General features: G+C 37.5%; 1 protein-coding gene across 5 annotated transcripts in view; it reads left to right on the forward strand.

Annotated features, from left to right (window-relative positions):
• EDAR (ectodysplasin A receptor) overlaps window positions 1–20,181 on the forward strand; it is a 104,194-nt gene that overhangs the window by 64,632 nt on the left and 19,381 nt on the right. For 4 of the 5 annotated variants that reach the window (XM_039331816.1, XM_039331814.1, XM_039331815.1 and 1 more), the window contains 4 exons: window positions 12,695–12,763; window positions 15,882–16,004; window positions 17,987–18,168; window positions 19,510–19,595. In XM_039331816.1, the coding sequence (XP_039187750.1) occupies window positions 12,713–12,763; window positions 15,882–16,004; window positions 17,987–18,168; window positions 19,510–19,595 (442 nt within the window). In that variant the 5' untranslated portion in view covers window positions 12,695–12,712. Of the gene's footprint in view, window positions 1–9,903; window positions 12,109–12,694; window positions 12,764–15,881; window positions 16,005–17,986; window positions 18,169–19,509; window positions 19,596–20,181 lie in introns of those variants that run through there. The other variant, XM_039331812.1, reaches the window with a different exon arrangement.

Here is a 20,181-nt window from a genome sequence, read left to right on the forward strand (position 1 = left end):
CTGCAAGTTATCTCAGCCCCCGCAAAAGCAAGGACAGGCATGGAGGAACTCAGATTCCTCCTCTAACCTGGGGCAGACACAAGGAAGCTGGTGGGCTGAGATAGGAAAACAGTGTTTTTTGAATCCTGAGCATCGGACGCTTAGGCTAAAAGATAGAGCATAAATTACATCTTGAACCTTGGGCTTCAGTATATACATCTATAGTGTTCACTCCTGTCAGGAAGGGAGGAAAAAAATGGACCCAGCAACTAAGTAAAATTTATTCCTTCTAAAAACATCTTTAATTGGATTTTCAGCTTCTTCTGAAGAGGCTAATTCTTTGTTGATTAGTTAGACATAACTCAAAATGTACTCCCTCAGAGTGCTTTGAAAGTTTTTAATATATTAAGTTAGCCGTCAGACAAATGTCTGGTTGTGTTTTGTGTTGTGTGTGTGGCCACTCAGAACATTATGCTTGGGCTTGGAATGGTGAGAAAAATGGGAAATGTTTAAGGCCCTCAAACCACTTTTTGGTTGAAATCACCTTGTCATTTTTCTCGCTTCTTGCAAGACAGGTTATATGTCTAAATAAATGTTGTTGTAATAGTATCTGTGTATATATGTTTGTCTGTGTTGTTCTGTGTTATTCCAAGACTTGGAAGAGGCTCAAAGCCCTCTCTGATAACAACAATACAAAAAGGCCTTGCTAAGAATATATGGTTTGCCTGGAGAAAGTATGAAATGAAATAATTGTATGTGGAATGGTTTTATGCAAACAGTCAGTATGGAACTGAATGAGTTAATTTGTTGAAGTGTGTGTTAGCCTTTAAAACCCACCCATTTTCTCCCTAACTGTGAAAATAATAGTAAATATTTGTATGAGAAGAATTTCATGGAGAATGTATGAGAGAATTTATTGCAAAATGCATAAGAAGGAGGTGAAATTATTTTTGGGTGGTGAGATTCCCCCCCCCCGTCTCTTTCGGCTGGCTGCATTGCTTAAAGAGCCAGAGACAGGAAGGAGGGGGGGGGGAACTGTTCGTTTAAAACTTTTTTTTCCTCTGCTTGGAATTGTAATCTGAGAAGAGTGGAGTGAATCTGAAACTTGACATTCACCTATGCAGTTTCGGCAAATAAATTTTTTTACTCAAAAGAGAAACAGTAAATGTTGGATAATATTTTTTATATCCAACAACCAAAAGAACTAACTGAATTATATTGTTATAGATTTATACATATTTAACCTATTTATATAAAAATTGTTTCCATCTGAATGGACTTTGCTTAAATTGAAGCACCAAAGATACAATTTAATTGGCTTTCAGAAAATATAAAATGATTTAGAATTGCAATAAGTCCCAGAAAAAAATATAGTTGCACAAATTGATGACATCATGAATACTCAATTTGTGGACAGAATTCCACACTCTTGATTTTTTTTCCTACTAGTAAATTACCTAATGGAGTATTAACTGTAATAGAAGTGCAGAAAGTATATTGAATTGAATAATATTTACCTATCATATCTCATCCCAAAATGTTTTATTTTTTATCCAGGTGGTTGCTAAAATGATAACCTTAGGACGCAAAGAGCTTGCAGTCGAAAAGGAACTGATTAATTAATATTGTTTTCAAAAATAACTTATCTCTTTAGTGTGCTTTAACTGACTTTCATATCATTTGCCTAATGATCTTTGACTTGCTTGTTTAATGACTTTTTCCTTTCCAGTCCAGCCACTATTTTCTTCCTCTTTCTCCCTTGCCACAAGTTATTGCTTTTTCTGATGGAGGGTGAATGAGAGGAGCAATTGTTTACAAGGATGATACCTGGAAAGTGTCCTACACTGCAATGCAACCCTTATCACAATGCTCAGAATTATTTTAGCTTTTAAAATCTTTTCTCAACAGTCTTTTAACTTAATCTCTGACTCTCATTATGTGTGCCAACTTACTTTTACTCCTTCAGGTGCTTACATCACGCCCAGGATTGGCCCCAATCTTATGACTTTGTTTTTAACTTTGCAGCAGCTCCTCCATAACTGAAAGCATTTATTATTTTGTTTCTCATATACACAATCACTCCTCCCTTCCTGGGTCTAATTTTTTTTTGTATGTCTTTTTTATGTCTTTTATGTGGTTTTGCCTCTAATCAACTATGACAAATGGATATTATCCATGTTTTCTTTTTTTGGCTTCCTAGAAATGTATATTGATAAATAGGTATTTAGGAACAATTTCCCCCACCTTTATGAGGGGAAACAGCTTCACATGTTATTTTTCATCTTTTTTTGGCTGTTACAGCCCTGGGTTAACCCTCTTCCCTAAACGCTGACAATGGACCAGCCTATTTTTCAGTGGCCTTTTTACAATTTTATACAACCTAAAATATTGTTTTTACTCATGGTCTTCTCTATAATTCCACGGGTCAAGCTATCGTGGAACGTGCTAATTGGTTTTTCAAGGACTGCCTTCACAAACAAATAAAAAAGGACGGATTATCTAGGATACCCAATTTGTCGTGGGTAATACAACAGGTTCAAAAAATATTATTTACATTACACCAATTGAATGTTTTTATTCAAAATTTGACTGTTTATCAGAGACACTTTCAACAGAAAACAAGCTTGCCTCCACCTCTGGCATATTATCGGGCATTACCAGACAAAGCATGGTTGGGACCAGTCCCTCTGATCACTTGGGGGCGGGGCTACACTGCTGTGCTTGCTCCAACAGGACCTTTGCGGATTCCAGCGCGTTGTGATCACCCAGCCAGGGATGTCATTGCACCAGTCCCTGGACCAAGTCCCAGAAATGGCAAGGGTGACTCTACAGATGGCACAGCAAGTAATCCAATCCTGACATGCCAGGCAGCCAGTGACGTGGGGAGATGTAAAGAACTTGATCCCCGAGAACCTGTGTGCTGCCATTTTTGCGGTTTTAACTGCAAATTTCTTATCCATCATTTGTTTATGTCTGATCGTTAACATCTGCCCTTTGACAACTGTAACTGTCATCCCACTCAAACAATCATTCGAACAACGAATGAAGCAAAATCTAACATCACACAAAATGACTTCTTTTGTTTATCTGAAATGTATTACATGTAATTTGCTTTCTACATGTTTAGTCTTTGTTTGAACCCCTTCTGCAGTAATTCAAAACTTCACTGACTCTGGGAGGTTATTGCTTAAAAAACCTCACTGTCATCGCATTGGCTCACCTGCTTTAAATTGCACAGCTTCAATAGAGACTTCCTTTCATTTTGGACATGCTTGGCTATTGCAAGGAGGGTTTTTTACGTGTGGTCAAGAAAGTTTAAATTATATTCCTGCTAATATTAGTGAAGTGCAATGTTGTCTCAGCCAGCTGATTCCTGTTTTGCTTTCCAAACAACAAGTTCACATGAACCATTCTTCACGTGGTGTCACGCTAGACAACACTTGTGGCTCTGAGACAATCTTATTTTGTAGCATTGGCTATATCTCTAGTGGGCATGCCAGGACTTGCTGTTCATGCTCACCTCAACATTAATGCTATTATATGAAATTTGGCAAAGACAATTAATACTACTTCTTCAACTATTTCAGCGATCAACCATGAACTGCAAAATTTGAGAACTATTTTGCAAAATCACGCTGCAATTGATTATTTGCTTCTGCACCAGCATTTGGGTTGTAAACGTTTTGAGGAAATGTATTGTTTCAATATTTCTGGTAATTCATGAACCATCCAGCACCAGATTTATATTTTATACAATTTGGCCTTTGATTTGAAAATTGGTACCTTAGGATCTTTATAGATGCTGTTTATGTAATGTATTTCTTTCATTTTGCAATATATGTATTAGAGCTTTAAATCCCAGTAGATCCTCTCTCACATTGCCTCAGGGTCAAGTTTTGGCCCTATATTAACAACTGCAAGGATGCTCCTCTCCTGATTATAATCCTTTTATTAACCCCGCTTATGGCGATATTTCGTCTAACAAAACAAAAAGGAGTGAGATGTAGAGGTGACAGACAGGCGAAATTCGTGTGCGGAAAACTGCCCCCCCAACGCTTGTATCTTTGCTATGCATCTATCTTCTCCCCCCCCTCACATCACCATGGTGACGTGAAAGTACGCAGGTCTGTGTGACCTTGCCAGTTTGATAAGGCTGGCTGGTGGAACAACAAGTTTCCCTGTTTATGGCCTCTAGCTTTTTACTCTTGAGGATTGGTAAAGGATTTTAGCCAATGAAATGCTATTGCCATGCAGTATCTTTTGCTATTTGTAAATCTCTATTTAAACAATAAAAGGCTGCGTAGAAGGTAGCCATTTCTTTGCACCCTTCAATGACTAAGGAGTGATTACTACACAGATCTCTGATGTTCCAGGCTGGGGTCTTCAGAAGGGAATATTAGGTGTGGCTTCCTGTCACTTTTAGATAGGTACGCAGCATCCATTTTGTCTCCCCTCTCTAGATAGTTTTTCACCGGTAACATAGTCTCTGTGATTAGCCTTGTCAAACCAGCCAATCTTAAAATCCAAACAACCAAATCTTGTATAGTTCTTATCTTTATATATGGCTTTTGTAATCCAATGTGTTTCCAATTATCAAAGCACTATTGAAAGCTGTATTTTATATAAACAGTTCTTCTCTACAGTGGTTTTACAATTATCAACCAGCTGTAATTGCAATCCAGAATGTTTAGCTATCTAAGAGTTTTCCAGTAAATTCCTCCCTAGAAGATTAGCCAAAAGTCAAGATGTTTCTTTCTCTGCAAACAGTTCTTGAGCTTAGAAATTATAATTATTTATAATTATAAATAATATTTATAATCCCAGAAGGTCAGCAGTTTTTAAAACAAATGTAGTTCTTACTCTGTAGTAGATAGCCCAGTGCATTTTTTTCCTCTGTTCCCATCTGTTCTTTATTTGGCTAAATGTCACTGAGTTTCAAAGGAACAATTTTTTCTCTATTTCTGGGCTTCTTGCCAATTTCTGAGTCAATGCAGCTGTAGTTTTATATCTAATCCTCCACTAGATGTCAGTAGCTATTCATTTTCCAACTTTTAAGACAAAGAATTATTTTCTTATAATTTCATCAATACTCTTTCAGATGTGAGATCTTAATAGTTATCATAATTTTCAGATTTACCTAGACTGTAGTATTATTAACTTCATTTCAATATATTTCTGTCCCCCATAAACATTAATTTGCCACTTCTGACTATGGAAGGGTGGGGGTATGTTCCCCTCCCTTCTCACTTTTGGAAGATTTTTTTTGCTTCTTGGGGATCTTTTCCAGGAAATCAGTTACAAAATAGGAAAGAGAAGATCGATATTCTCACCCAATTCCAAGCACACTGTTCACAGTTCTAGTTGGTGCTTTTGGACTTCAGCTGCCGGTAGCTTGGGCTAATCATTTAGGTGTAGCTAGCCTTTCTCCTGTCAGGTTGGAGGGCTTCTCCCAGATCAAATGGATTGACCACTCTCATTCCATAATCAGCGGGGGGCCTCCTTCTTATTTCCTCTCTGGGGTGACTTTAGACCCAATTTAGGGTCCCCTGGCAAGATGAAACCAGCCATGGGGTGTGGAGCCCGGCAATCCCTTGGCTGTGTCGCTACAATACAAGACCGGAAGTCTCCTAAATCATAAAGTTTCAAAAGACACTGAGTTTACATAATATACTGTTGAAAGAAAAATCTTCAGGTCCAGTCCAAGCCAGGAATAAACAAAATGGAGACTGCTTTAGGAAAGAAGGTCCAGTTTATTGAATTGCCAGAAACTTCAATGACACAATGGCATGTGTTTCTGGGGTGGCTGACAAAATGGAGCTGGGAGTGGTAGGTTTTTATACCTTCTTGGGTTTTTGTGTTTGGAGTTGTTCTTTTTCCTGTGGCATTGTATTTGAGGCTCTTCCTGCTCCTGTACAATGGGCTTTGACCTGGGGTTCAGTGTGCCCTTTCGGTATTCTAATGGTGGTGGGTTAATCCTCCTAAAGGTCATGTTCCTTGGAGTCTTTGTTTTTCTAATCCCATCAATTCAAACCTTCTATGGGGCTACAGCTGAAGGAATTTTGATAATGAATAGGTGGCCAAGTCTTTCTGAATAGGATTATCAAATCTGCATTTCTACAGAGCTGATCTGCTGAGTTTCTGCCTGGGGGAGAGGAAGAAGTTTCTGCCCTTGAAGATTTTCTCCCATTATTCCTTTGGGAAATATAATATTCTGCCTTTTTAATATTCCCCAAAATGTTTCTTTCTTTTGGGGAGGGTGACTTCCTACAATACTAAGCCCCCCAAAAATTAATCAAGGATAACACAAAACTACCTTCAGGCAGCTGATGGATCTTTCTTGATTTATTTATTCAGATTTTTTGAATATGGCTAGAAAGAAGTGGTGAAGGTATTCAAGAAAATGAATATACCTTCACCTTGACTGCTTATTAATGGTAAATATGAACACAAGAGTGCCTGCTGCTTTTTACTGACAATATAGGAGGATGGTGGAAGGATGAGAGCTGAGTTGTTACTCTAGCTCAGTGGTAGTCAACCTGGTCCCTACCGCCCACTAGTGTGCGTTCCAGCTTTTTTGGTGGGTGGTAGGGGTTCAATCGAGCCGTTTAAATTTTCGGATCCATCGAGCCCTCCGATCGGCTCACAGAGCTTTCCAGCAGACGCGGGGTGTTAGCCTCAGCTGTGCGACCACCCACGGAGCTCTCGGAGACCAGAGAGCCTCGCCGAAGTGCGCCGTCATCGCGAGGCTCCCGTCGACTTTCTCGACAATCCGGATCGCAGCAGAGGCTGCGCAATGAGATAAAACTGCAAGTGCCTCATTTTTGGCTCCGGGGGGTGGAAATTAAAGGCACAACAAACAACAAGCTTCCCCTTAGGGCCCCTCAAGGCTGGGAAGGCCCAGCCCAAATACAAGCGGCCGCTAATTTTGGCGTGGCCGCCATTTTGAGAGCTGCACAGAGCCCTCAGTCATAGAGGTTTCATCTCTGGCAAGAACCAGGCTCTCTCTTCATCCTGCTGTGACAGGCACGGATCGGGGGCAAACCAGACTCCACTGGGCATTCCCTCAAGACCAAGGTAGAGGCCATGTCTCAAAAAAAGAAATACGCTCGTGGCTATTTGCCAGAGTATCTGAAGATGGGTTTCATAGAATCTGTTGTAAATAAACAACACCCAATGTGTCATAAAACATTATCCAATGAGGCAATGAAGCCAAGTCGATTGCGAGAACATCTTTCTACAAAGCATCCAAATGATAAGGACAAGCCCATTGAATATTTTCAGGAAATATATAAAAAATTTCAAAATCATTCAACAATCATTGCATCATTTAAGAAACAACATGCAGCGAACGAAGATGGATTAATTTGCGCTTATCACATTTCACAATTAATTGCAAAAAGAGGTAAAAGCTATAATATTGGAGAAACAGTAATAATACCCTCTATAAAAGAATTTATTTCAACAGTAATGCATCAGGATATACCTGAAAATTTAAAAACATTGCCCCTAAGCGATAGCACAGTAAAGCGATGAATTGATGAAATGGCAGTTAATGTTGAAAAAAAACTGATAAGTATTCTCCAAAACATTTCATTTTCTATGCAATTGGACGAGTCTACCACTGCAGATAATAATGCTTTATTGATGGCATATGTACGTTATTTTGATGAAAACAATACATTACAAGAAGAAATGCTATTCGCAATAAATCTGATTACAGATACAAGAGGATTATCTATATTTAATACTGTGAAATCATACTTTACAAAAAATAAGATTCCTTTGAATAATATTGTTGCATGTGCTACTGATGGAGCACCATCAATGGTGGGTTGCTATCGTGGATTTGTTGCTTATTTGAAGGAAGAAGTGCCAAACGTTTTATGTATTCATTGTGTGGTGCATAGACAACATCTTGTAGGAAAACATCTAAGTACAAGTCTCCATTCATCATTAAATATAATAATTCAAGCCATAAACAAGATCAAATCCAAACCAAAAAATGATAGAATGTTTTGACAGCTTTGCCAGGACAATAATGAAGATTTTATTACGTTACTTTTGCACACAGAAGTTCGGTGGCTGTCAAAGGGTACATCTTTGGCTCGTTTTGTAGCATTATATGATAGTGTCATACAATTTTTTGAAAGTAATAATGAGACCAATCTGTGTCAACAGTTAAAAACAGTAAAGAATGATGCCTTTTATTTGGCAGATATTTTCAAGAGATTTCATGATGTCAATTTGCAGCTTCAGGGAGCTAATAAGACTCTTATAGGTTGCCAAAGTATTGTGTCATTATTTATTGACAAACTTGAACTACTTCGTTATAATCTATTGAAGAGAGAATTTCATCAGTTTCCTGAATTATCATCTATAAAAGATGATGTAACTCCAGAGGATATTGACAGATTTAGTAGCCACCTCAACAAACTTAAATTGGACATGGAAAAACGATTTGAAGATATTTTGAAATTGAAGGTGTATGACTGGATGAAAAATCCTTTTACCGCAAATATTGAAGAGGCTGATATAACTTGCCAAGAAGAACTGTTAGAAATTAGATATGATGAAGAAAGTAAACATAAATTTGATAGTGGTGGATATGAAAACCTATGGCAAAGTAAAAAAAATGCCTGCCTTATATCCAAATATGTGGAAAATGATATTCAGTTTATTGATACCTTTCCCTACCTCATATCTTGTGGAATCAGGCTTTAGTGCTGTTAATCATATTATGACCAAAGAAAGAAACCGCCTGAATATTTCCGAAAGAGGAGACCTTCGTTTGTTCCTTACAAAAATTGAGCCAGATATCCAGTATTTAGTTTCGCAGCATCAGCCTCAGGGATCTCATTAATAATTTAATTAATTAAATGTAATTTCATCAGACTTCCTGTTTCTACAGTGGAGCAAAAAAGTATTTAGTCAGCTACCAATTGTGCAAGTTCTCCCACTTAAAAAGATGAGAGAGGCCTGTAATTGTCATCATAGGTAGACCTCAACTATGAGAGACAAAACGAGAAAACAAATCCAGACAATCACATTGTCTGATTTGGAAAGAATTTATTTGCAAATTATGGTGGAAAATAAGTATTTGGTCACCTACAAACAAGCAAGATTTCTGGCTCTCACAGACCTGTAACTTCTTCTTTAAGAGGCTCCTCTGTCCTCCACTCATTACCTGTATTAATGGCACCTGTTTGAACGTGTTATCAACCTCAGTCACACTCCAAACTCCACTATGGTGAAGACCAAAGAGCTGTCAAAGGACACCAGAAACAAAATTGTAGACCTGCACCAGGCTGGGAAGACTGAATCTGCAATAGGCAAGCAGCTTGGTGTGAAGAAATCAACTGTGGGAGCAATAATTAGAAAATGGAAGACATACAAGACCACTGATAATCTCCCTCAATCTGGGGCTCCACGCAAGATCTCATCCCATGGGGTCAACATGATCACAAGAACGGTGAGCAAAAATCCCAGAACAACACAGGGGGACCTAGTGAATGACCTGCAGAGAGCTGGGACCAACGTAACAAAGGCAACCATCAGTAACACACTACACTGCCAGGGACTCAGATCCTGCAGTGCCAGAAGTGTCCCCCTGCTTAAGCCAGTACATGTCCGGGCCCGTCTGAAGTTTGCTAGAGAGCATTTGGATGATCCAGAAGAGGACTGGGAGAATATCATATGGTCAGATGAAACCAAAGTATAACTGTTTGGTAGAAACACAACTCGTCGTGTTTGGTAAGTAATTATTATTATATGCTTTAACTTGCTATAACTCTGCTTTATAAATTTTATAAAGTAAAGTTACTTCCCTACTTTATAAATCACCATTACTGTGGAATCGGTGGGTGGTTAGAAAATTTTACTACTAACAGAGATACAAAAGTGGGCGGTAGGTATAAAAAGGTTGACTACCCCTGCTCTAGCTATATCTTGCTGCTAGAAGCAAGTTTGCTTCAGAACAATCTATCTTTGGTTGTAATTAACACTGTGGTACAGTCTTCATCAAGTCTTACTTACTTCTGAGATAAATCAGTGATATTTAAGTTAATAAAAGCTAATTTGCTTGCTTTCAGTCAGATAACTACAGTACGTTTTTTATGAATGAGTCCAATGCTCTGCAGAGATAGAATCTAGAATCAAAATAGAGCTAGAAGGGACCTTGGAGGTCTTCTGGTCGAACCCCTGCTCAAGATGGAGACCCTATACTATTTCAGACAGGTGGCTGTCTAATCTTTTCTTAAAAACCTCCAGTGATGAAGCAGCTGTAACTTCTGAAGGCGAGCTATTTCATTGGTTAATTGTTTGCATTGTTAGGAAGTTTCGCCTTAATGCCAGGTTACTTCTTTCCTTGATTAGTTTTCATTTATTGTTTCTTATCTTGCCTTCTGGTATTTTGGAAAATAAGCTGATACCCTCTTCTTTTATAAAGATAGTGTATATTTTAGTGTACTTTATATAGTGTAGAATCAACCTTCATGACAATGTTTATGTACCAGCCTCCATACCTGGGCTACAGCTAAGCAACAGATAAATGTATCCTTGTTGGGAGTGGTCTCTCAGAATATGTCTGGTGGAATAATGCATGATTGTTAGAATATTAGCAAACTTCAACAAGGAGCAAGCTATATAAGACAAGCAGGAGACTTTTTTTCCTTTCATAGTTATGAAGACATGATTTTACTCTCAAGAGTATAAGAGTACAAGGGAATAAGGAAAGATGTGATTGTGAAATAGTATTGCTAATACCTATATTTAGGCTATCTAAGTTTTTCTGTCTGCCTTTTCATAAAGCAATTTTTAGAGGCAACATCTAATCAAAGTTGTGAAGTTTTAACTGCATGGGTTTCAAATAAAAATGTAAATTGTATTTCATTCATTTCCAGAGAACTCAATAAGACTTTTTAAAAAGGCTGACAGTTGGTTTGTGTTCTAAAGAAATTATGTATAGATAGATCAGGTTCTTTGCCTTCCTCTCCCCATCTATACAGTAACTTGTCTGAGCTAGTCTACTTTGCTAGAAAGAACATATGTGGGGAGTTTACTATTTAGTAGTTCAGTAGTATACTTATGACATCAGCTGTATTGATTTTAAAAATAACATCTGTATGTGTAAGAGAGAGTGCCACTATTTAACTGGACACTGTAATGTAAACCAAAACTACTGTACACTGCCTTGAGTTTCAGAAAATAACTTAAAAGATATGTGTTCAAAATAGAGCCATAGAAAAAGAGTTAATGCTTTCTGAAAAGACCACACTGTTACAGCCACACCTCAAATATCAGAGATATTTAATTGGTTAAACCCCTGCAGCATATACCTTTTATAGCAAAAGCTTGTTCTTTTTTTCCTCATCTGCTGAAGGGCAGGATTTTTACTCCCTTTTCCCCAACAATTTCATGGGAGAAAAAAACAATTAATGAATCCAATCAGTTGCCTGTCATGCTTTTGGTAAAAAGAGGGTATGTTTTTGTATTTTAAATCTGGGAGTTCTTTTTGTTTAATTTGGCAGTACTTTCATGCTAGAGTCTGCCTGTCTGTCTGCATGTTATTTATTTAGCAATTCATACTTTGATTGATCAGCCCATCATCTCTCCAGAAAACTCCCCAAGACCCTCTGAAAATTCAAGAGATGCTTGAGACAGGCCTCTCTAACAGATCCTCCCCTCTGGAAAAAAGCATGGCACTTCAGTCAAGCATGGTCTATCCATAACAAGGGGAGAGGTTCAGTCTCCTCCATCTGCCCCAAACCCAAAATCAGATCTCATATGTGCCCTCAGTAAACTGGATCAGATCCATGTTGCCATTGTTGCCTTGAATTCCCGGGCTATCCCAGACCTTTCACCAAGGAAGGCAAGTTGAGCACTATCAGATTGCGGAAATTTACTACATTAATGTTATACATCTCTGGCAAGGACAACACAATGTAACAAGAAGACTAATCCGCAAAACACAATCCACAAGCAATCCATATGATCCTTCAAACCAGGAAGCATGAGCAACATCATGTTCTCGATGCCTGCAGAGTTTCATGGATGCTAACAGCAAGTGACACATCCAAACTTTGGGTGGGCAGAACTTTTCTCTTCCACTCAGATTTTAATAATATACACCAGGTTTGCTATCTCATTCTATAATGGAATGTATGGATGACCTTGGGGATAAGGGAAAAGAGATGCTACCTAGAAAACAATCAGATAAGACAGGGAAAAGCCTTCAGCAGCTTAATGGTCAGAGAAATAAACTTAGGAGGGACTTTCCTTTGTGGATCAAGCAGTTAAAAGTGGAAGTTTGTACCTTCAGACTTGCAAGATTCTGTTAATGTATCCTTACAATAAAGTAGGATTAGCACATCTAGTTATCTTTCATGTCTGGTTTACCTGAGAGGGCTAACACATCCATAGTTAAATTGGGACCATGCCTCTTGGGATAAGGAGAGACACTTCCCAGTCTATTGTGCTTTTAATTAAAAATGTCATCCTCTGGAAATAATAACTTCCTTTGTCTCTTAAGCTTCTTGTTCAGAACAACTTGGCTTTAACTGATGAATTGCTTTAACCATTCTTTTCATATAAAAGTAAGAAGTTTTTATAGCAATTTCTTATTATGCAGTGACAATGATTTCCAAGTAATATGCATAAGAAAGCATTCTAAATATGACCTTTTTCCTGCAATAACAGTTAATCTTTCTTTTCTTTTCAGATAAATTATCAAGATAATATGGTGTATCTGGGAGAATGCAGATGGACTCATATTTTCCCTTTTTTCATAGTAGGTATTTTGAATGCATAAGCTGTAGATCCATCCATTTACTGTAGCAAATTGATAGTAAAGAACCATTCATTAGTGCTTTATTAATCAAAACCAAAATTTTCTATGTACCTACTTCAGAATATTTCATTTTAAAAAATCTGTTTGTCTTTTAAAAAAATCAAACCCATAAATGCCATTAATATTGTTGACTCTCAATAGGTTATGTTGATCTGATTGAAAAAGTATACATAATGTTTATTATTTTCACAAGTTCCAGGGCTTATGTTGGATAGAGATGGAGAGAGAAAAGAGCAAAATTTCCTAGCAGCTCCTATAGTTTTCATTCTTCCAGTCTGTGAAGTAGGAGTAGAAAGGGATGAAAGAGATTTGATTTCTGGGACCATAGTTTGTATTACCGGATGATAGACTGCTGTGACAAGATGATTGCCTTTCACAAAGACTACTGAAAAAACAGGTTTTGGCAGAACTAAGTCCAATACGGGGACTTATTAAGCTGATCAATTAAAAATGAAGAACATGGATTCGTAAAGTTCATGGCCTTCACTGTCTAGATAAATCAAGGATCACAGCATGGAAAATAAACAAAAGGGAGCCTGAACTCATTACAGGAAAGCAACCATAAATTGATAGACAAGATTCTCAAAATTACAATAGAATACTTAAAAAGCAATGAAAATGAAGGAGAAGTTCAAAGTTAACAACATGCATGTTTGCCCAGAAATTCAGATAGATGACCTTGGTTTACTGTAGAAAACATCTGGATTGAATTAAGCTGGGGGGAAAGCAAAAGTAATAATGTTATTGGTTTACCTCACTGACTACTCAACCAAAGAAAATATGAGCCGAGGTGGCGCAGCAGTTAGAGTGCAAGTACTGCAGGCCACTTTAGCTGACTGTGTTCAGCAGATCAGCGGTTCAAATCTCACCGGCTCAAGGTTGACTCAGCCTTCCATCCTTCCGAGGTAGGTAAAATGAGGACCCAGATTGTTGGGGGCAATGTAAATATATATATACATTGCTTACTGGTGTACACCGCTTAGAGAGTGCTTGCACTTAAAGCGGTATATAAGTCTCATAAATAAATAAATAAAATCTTTCAAAGGGCAGAAGGTAATAGTAATGGCAGACTAATTGGACATGAATTCTGTCAAGTTTAGGAAGAAACTTACTAGAAATTTATAATATGATCAGAAGGTTCCATCACTTTACCAATTGGTAAAAGAAACAAGACCGCAAGCAAGGGAGAACATATAGCAGATCAATCTTACACACTGCTAGAGAATTGTAGTGATATGCAAACCTTTGTCTGCAAGAAAGCAGATTTGAATAAACTCAGGGCAATTTTAAGAGCAATTCTGTAATTCTATGATCTTCTGAACCTGGAGTAAGCTTAAAATCTCCAGCTTATAAACTTCAACTAACAGAAAGAAAAAGGTTTTGGGAATTATCATTCAATGCTTCAGCTTCTTCACACTTACTCTGGGGATAAGTGAAATTTCTAAAAAAAAAAGAAACAAATGAAAATAGTTCTCAAAAGAAAATAATCTGTTTAATTTTGAAATGCTGAAATTGCTATATAGTCCAAACTATCTTATGTTCAATATGATATTTGCTTCAGAAAAATTCTGAAAATAAGTGGAAATGGACTCCTTTGATCTTGAGGACAATAGCTGCAGATAGCTAATTTTAGAAAGCACTACTAAGAAGGCATACAATATTCAGCACTTTTATGTTAATAAAAGCATTTTTGCTTCATTTTGCTTTTCAGACTAGCTTGGCAAATTTGAAATGCTGGGAGCATGAAATGGGTGCTCTCTCAAAATGCAATGAGGCTTTTTGCCTCTACACAGAATGACTATCATACTATCTGACCATATTCTCATAGAGGATGTCCATAATGAAGCTGAAAATATTAATAACTCAATAAGAATAAAGCAAACTTAGATCTCATTAAAAGAACTGAGTATGAAAATTAAAAAAAACAAAGTCCATGGTGATGATCCTAAGCTCTGACCTCAAAGGACAGAGAACTTATAAAAAAACCTGCCTAAGGTTGCATGGGGAATTTGGAACTGGACATTGTAAAAAGTGTTATAAAACTGTTACAAATCCTTCGTAAACCACATAAAATAATTCTGCAATTTAAACATTACATCTAAAAGTCATATCCTTTTCGCCTCTTTTATTATGTCAAACAGATATTTTAACAAAATGGCATTTGTGAAAGGAGATGTCTATTTTGCAGAAAAGATGTTGGTCATTTTTGCACCTGTGTATTATGGTATTTTCATAGCGTCAACCAGCCATTGTTGAAGTGATATTATGATGATGATGTTGATGATGATGATGATGATGATGATGATGATTATGGCACAGTGATAAATGAATGACACTTATAAGATACTATAAGCCATTAATGTGGAAATAACCTTAGGCATCTTCTTCAAACAATATTGCCTTTTATATGGCATTTACAGACAATTAAAATACAATATTTCTTCATTAGATGTTTTAGACATAATTTATTCAAACAAACAGCAGTTTCTTATTTCAGATGCACAATTAGCCTGCAATAAATATAAACTTACATATCTTTGATTAATATCCAAGGCTTTACATTCTATTTAAAAGGATGTAATTTTATAAATTCTATGCTTTTTATTTTTGAAAAAGGGACTCCATTTTTATATTTTATATTTAATTTATTCTAATTAGCTATCTTTTCCATTGTTCTCAACATATGCCTTCACATATGCCTTCAAGTGTAATGTTTTAACAAAATAAGATGTGGACAATTTTTAAAATTTAACTACTTCTCCAAATATTACATTTTTCATATTTTTGCCTGCTTGTCAAATACAGAGTAGACACAAAGTTGTTTGTCTATTCCAAGAAAATTTGAAATCATCAAAGGAATTCCAGATAGTCTGGTTCAGCCCATAAAGACTAGAAGATCCATGATGGGAGCTTTGATAGTATGTTCAATGTGCAGTAGCCCATATTATTGGGAGGTGTGGGTTTGTAGGTTTTAAGCTCAGTGATTCAGCTATCCATCATTTCTGCTTTTTATGACAACCTGGCAGTAGAAGTGACCAAGCTTTACTTTTTGATACAGGCATCACTTGTGTATGCCGCTAATGCTGAATATTCTAATTGTGGTGAAAATGAGTATTACAATCAGACAACCGGAATGTGCCACGAGTGTCCACAGTGTGAGCCAGGAGAAGAACCTTATATGGTAAGTTTTCCTTGTCACTGTCATGTTCTCAAGATCATTTCTTTTAAAGGTGCCAATTTGAAAAATGCATCACATAAGATAACAATGTTATTAAGAAATGTGTTTAAAATACTATAAATATATTTTTAAAAGGATTGCTCCTTCTGTCCTCATATAGCTATAGTGAATGTGTCTTCATGCAAAAGCTGAAAAGAGAAATGTTCCTTAAGGAGAAAAATAGAAATGTGTGCGTGTGCATGTGCGCGCAAGGGTGAGCGCAGATACACACACACACACACACACACACACACACACACACACACACTGGGGATGAGGAATCTTGCCTCCTAGCCAAAGCAGTAAACAATATTAGACTAGATAAGTTTGGCCTTCTATAAGGCAATTTCTGATGTTCTTATTTGTCCAAATCAAAATAGAAATCTGTACTAAATCATATCCATAGGCCAACAAAAGTACACTTTTTTTTAGTCTTGTTCGACAATGGCAATGAACAATGTCATTTTCCCTGAGGTGCAGGGTATCATTATTTTAAATTTCCTCACTGCCAGGAAAATAGCCTTCACAGGATTGCTATGAAGTAAAAAAATAGCCGTTGTGCTCCAAATAGGATTTCAGACAAGGTTGGTGAGTCCAGCAAAGCAGGAACAGTTTTTCTCCAGTGCAATTTCCCATAATTACTTTGCCTTAGAAATATAATTATCTTTGGCAGCAATTTTTTTAATGGGCACCATATTTTGATTAAGAGAGAATGAAACTCTGTACCTACACAAACGGTACATAAGAGGCTTTGCCCTGATATTTCGTTCTTTTTCATCCTTTGTACCTCACCACCTTTCAGTTCTTGAATGCAAATAAGCAGGACAGATGCACAGTGAAAGTGCTTTGCTAGAGTCTCTTCATTTTCACATTGAAGACTACATGGTTGAACATGCACCTTGCCTGAGCCTAGGCAGCTGTGGTTCTGCGTAATTGGTGAACTCCTGAGCCAGTATTGATAAAAACCCAAAGAGTTAAAAAATATTTTTTAAAGCAAAGGACAGTCAACATTATGCTTAAAATGAGATTAACTGTGGGTCATATAAGCTTGATGAAAACAAGTATATGTTTCTGTGTGCCAGAAACAAGAAACCAGCCACAAACATTTGGGGGAGGGAGACAGAGAGGACTTGCAAAGACTAGATGCCACTCCAAAGAAGGGATGCTCTCAGGTACTCTTCTTATTAGACTAGTCCAGTGATGGCGAACCTTTTAGAGACCGAGTGCCCAAAAACTGGCCCCGCCCCTGCTCCATACCCTGCCCCACCCCTGCCCCACCCCTGCCCCAACCCCACTCCACCCCATCCTGCTTGCCCGCAGGGCCACTCATCACCTCCAGGGCCCACCGCAGATTGCCCAGGTAGCCCAGCAGCACCATGATGACCACGCCTTCTGCCCACGCCTTGCAGCATCAACTGTGCGCGTTGGGGCATGAGGGCAGAGTCTTGTTTACGCTGCCTGGCTGCCATGTCCTTGGCTGTGCTGCTCCGCATGGGCCACGCTCAGGGCGACTCTCCTCCAGGCAGGCTGCTGGCGAGGAGGGGGTTGCGGGAAGAGGCAAGGCTGGGGCAATGGCACGTGAGCCCACAGAAAGGGCTCTGAGTGCCACCTCTGGCAACCTTGCCATAGGTTCTCCACCACTGGACTAGTCAATGATAAGAAAGGCATGCCAGGTCTTTCTTCACTGGACTGAAGACATGCCTTCATATTTCCTTCAAAACTGAATTTGGAGAACAGTGCAGTAAAAAGATCTCGGCATCTCTACTCTGTTCCAGATTGGAATTCTTATTTAATCCTATCAGGAAGACAAAGTGGACGCTGCCAAATTAATCCTCAGGCAATCTGCCAAGGAGGGCAGTGGGGGAAAGGAGGAAGGGCCATCAATTCCCTCTGTTTGTAAAAGTCATTTAAAAATTGTATTCTTTGAAATGCTTTTGTTCTCACAGACATGTGGGTATGGCACTAGAGATGAAGACTATGGCTGCATCCCATGCCCATCAGAAAAATTTTCTAAAGGTGGCTATCATATTTGCCGGAGGCACAAAGATTGTGAAGGGTTCTTTCGGGCGACAGTGATGACACCTGGAGATAAAGAAAATGATGCCGAATGTGGGCCTTGTCTTCCTAGGTAAGGATTTAATTACAATCTTACAATCTTCATTCTGTGCATGCTCCATTTTTTCTGCATTCAGTTAAATGCATGATAGTTATTTGTACATAACTAAAAAAGGTGGTCCCAAAGATTTGTGTTAAAGAAAGAAACAAGACTATTAAAGCAAATATCAACTCAAAAGCACACCTGCTGTTTTCTTAAAACTAGAAATTAATACTGATTGTTGACTCTGAAACTTTTACTTTCACATAGCAAGCAACGTGATTTAAGTCATGGCTTAAATCCTGATGATTTTAAGCCTAATTTACAGAGCGAAATGAAATAAGAAGTGAAATGAGTATGCTCTGTGCTTCCAAAGCCAGACACATTTTTTTGCAGGTACAAGGGTGTTCTTTGCATGACCTACTCCTGCCAATAAAGCTCTTTTCCGCCCAACAGAAATAGACCTGAATAAATACAGATGACCACTGGATGACATAGGAATTAGTTTTCTGTATAGCTTTCCTGCCATCTCACGGCTATCCAGAGTTTTGCAGCCCTAAGCACTTTCCCAATTCCTAACTGACCTTCTGGATCCTACCCAAAGCAATTAGCAGAATAGCAATGTTTCTGATCTTCCTAATTACAAATAAACGGCTTTTTGCTTAGCATTCATCATAATGTTATTTCAGGTTTTGCTTCCTAAAAGTAGCAGAGGAGTGGTTGAGGCTAGAGATAAAGCATCATAAAGGCACATGAAACCTGTTTCCTAATCCACATGAATGCATTGAGGTCCTGCCTTGATATAATTATCATTAGCAAAATGGGAATGGATATTTAGGATAAATCTTAAGTTCCTTTCCAGCTAATTTTTTTTATAAAATCCAGTTTTTATAAAACTGAGAATTGGCAAATACATTTGTGCATGCCCAGCTGAACACAGGATATTGCCAAAGCACCTATAAACTCACTGGGTGTTTATTTTAACTATCGTGTTTATCCTAACCAGGTTACACCTTTGATTTTTCTGTCTCTAACGATATTATTGTTGTGTCAGTTAAGGCTAGGATCTGTCTAGAAGATTACCTCTGCAAGAAATTTCTAGTGCAGAAAATTTAATTTTAGAAACGTGTTGAACTTTATGCAAAAATGTATGTTGGATTAGACTGATAGCAGTCATGCCACGGACCTTTCAAGCTTGATTTCACTAATTTTATGAGGCAGTGGAGAAGGGATCTTTTCTAGTCAAGCAATGGAAATAGATAACACTGACACATTTAAAGTAGGGTGTTTATATAGTAATTAATTACTTCAACCATAGTTAATATCAGTAAACCCAGTTTTATTAGTTTTGCCCTTTCTTGCTCTTTTTTACAGCTATTACATGTTAGAAAACAGGCCTCGGAATATTTATGGGATGGTTTGTTACTCGTGTTCACTGGCACCTCCAAACACTAAAGAATGTAAGTTGGATTCCATTTTAATTTTATTTTACTTTTAATTTAACCTACATTTTAGACCTTTTTAAGTACTGTGATGTTATACATAGAATCTGTTGACTGGGTAGCTTTTTGGTTTTTCATAATTCTTTTTCAGCAGTTTTACATTTTCTATTACAAAAATCAAAAGTTCCAATGCAGAAAACATTAGATATAATGCTTAAATGCCCATACATCACATTCACAAATTTAAACCATATTTCTTTCCCCCAAAAAGACAACTGTATTAACAAACATGGATATTAAATCCAAAATCATATGTTAATGACCCCTCCATCATTTTACAATTCCTGAAAAATTCCTGAACTGAATAGCCATCCTTTCAGGAGTGAGTGCATATATAAATCTCAATTTAAGAAAAAAGAAATTATATCATTTTTTAAACAAATCTTAACCATTGTTTTATTAAAATAAGATAGTCCAATGGTTCATTTGGAAGTTCTTGCATATAGTAATATTGACTTTAATAATACTCTTTAATAGTCTATGAAATGCTGTTAATTTGGAATGCCCTAAACCCATTTCATTACTAATATTAATTCAGGATAAT

The sequence above is a fragment of the Crotalus tigris genome, unplaced genomic scaffold, assembly GCF_016545835.1.
Source record: "Crotalus tigris isolate CLP2741 ecotype Arizona unplaced genomic scaffold, ASM1654583v1 scf7180000024438.1716836, whole genome shotgun sequence".
Classification (NCBI taxonomy): Eukaryota; Metazoa; Chordata; class Lepidosauria; order Squamata; family Viperidae; genus Crotalus; species Crotalus tigris.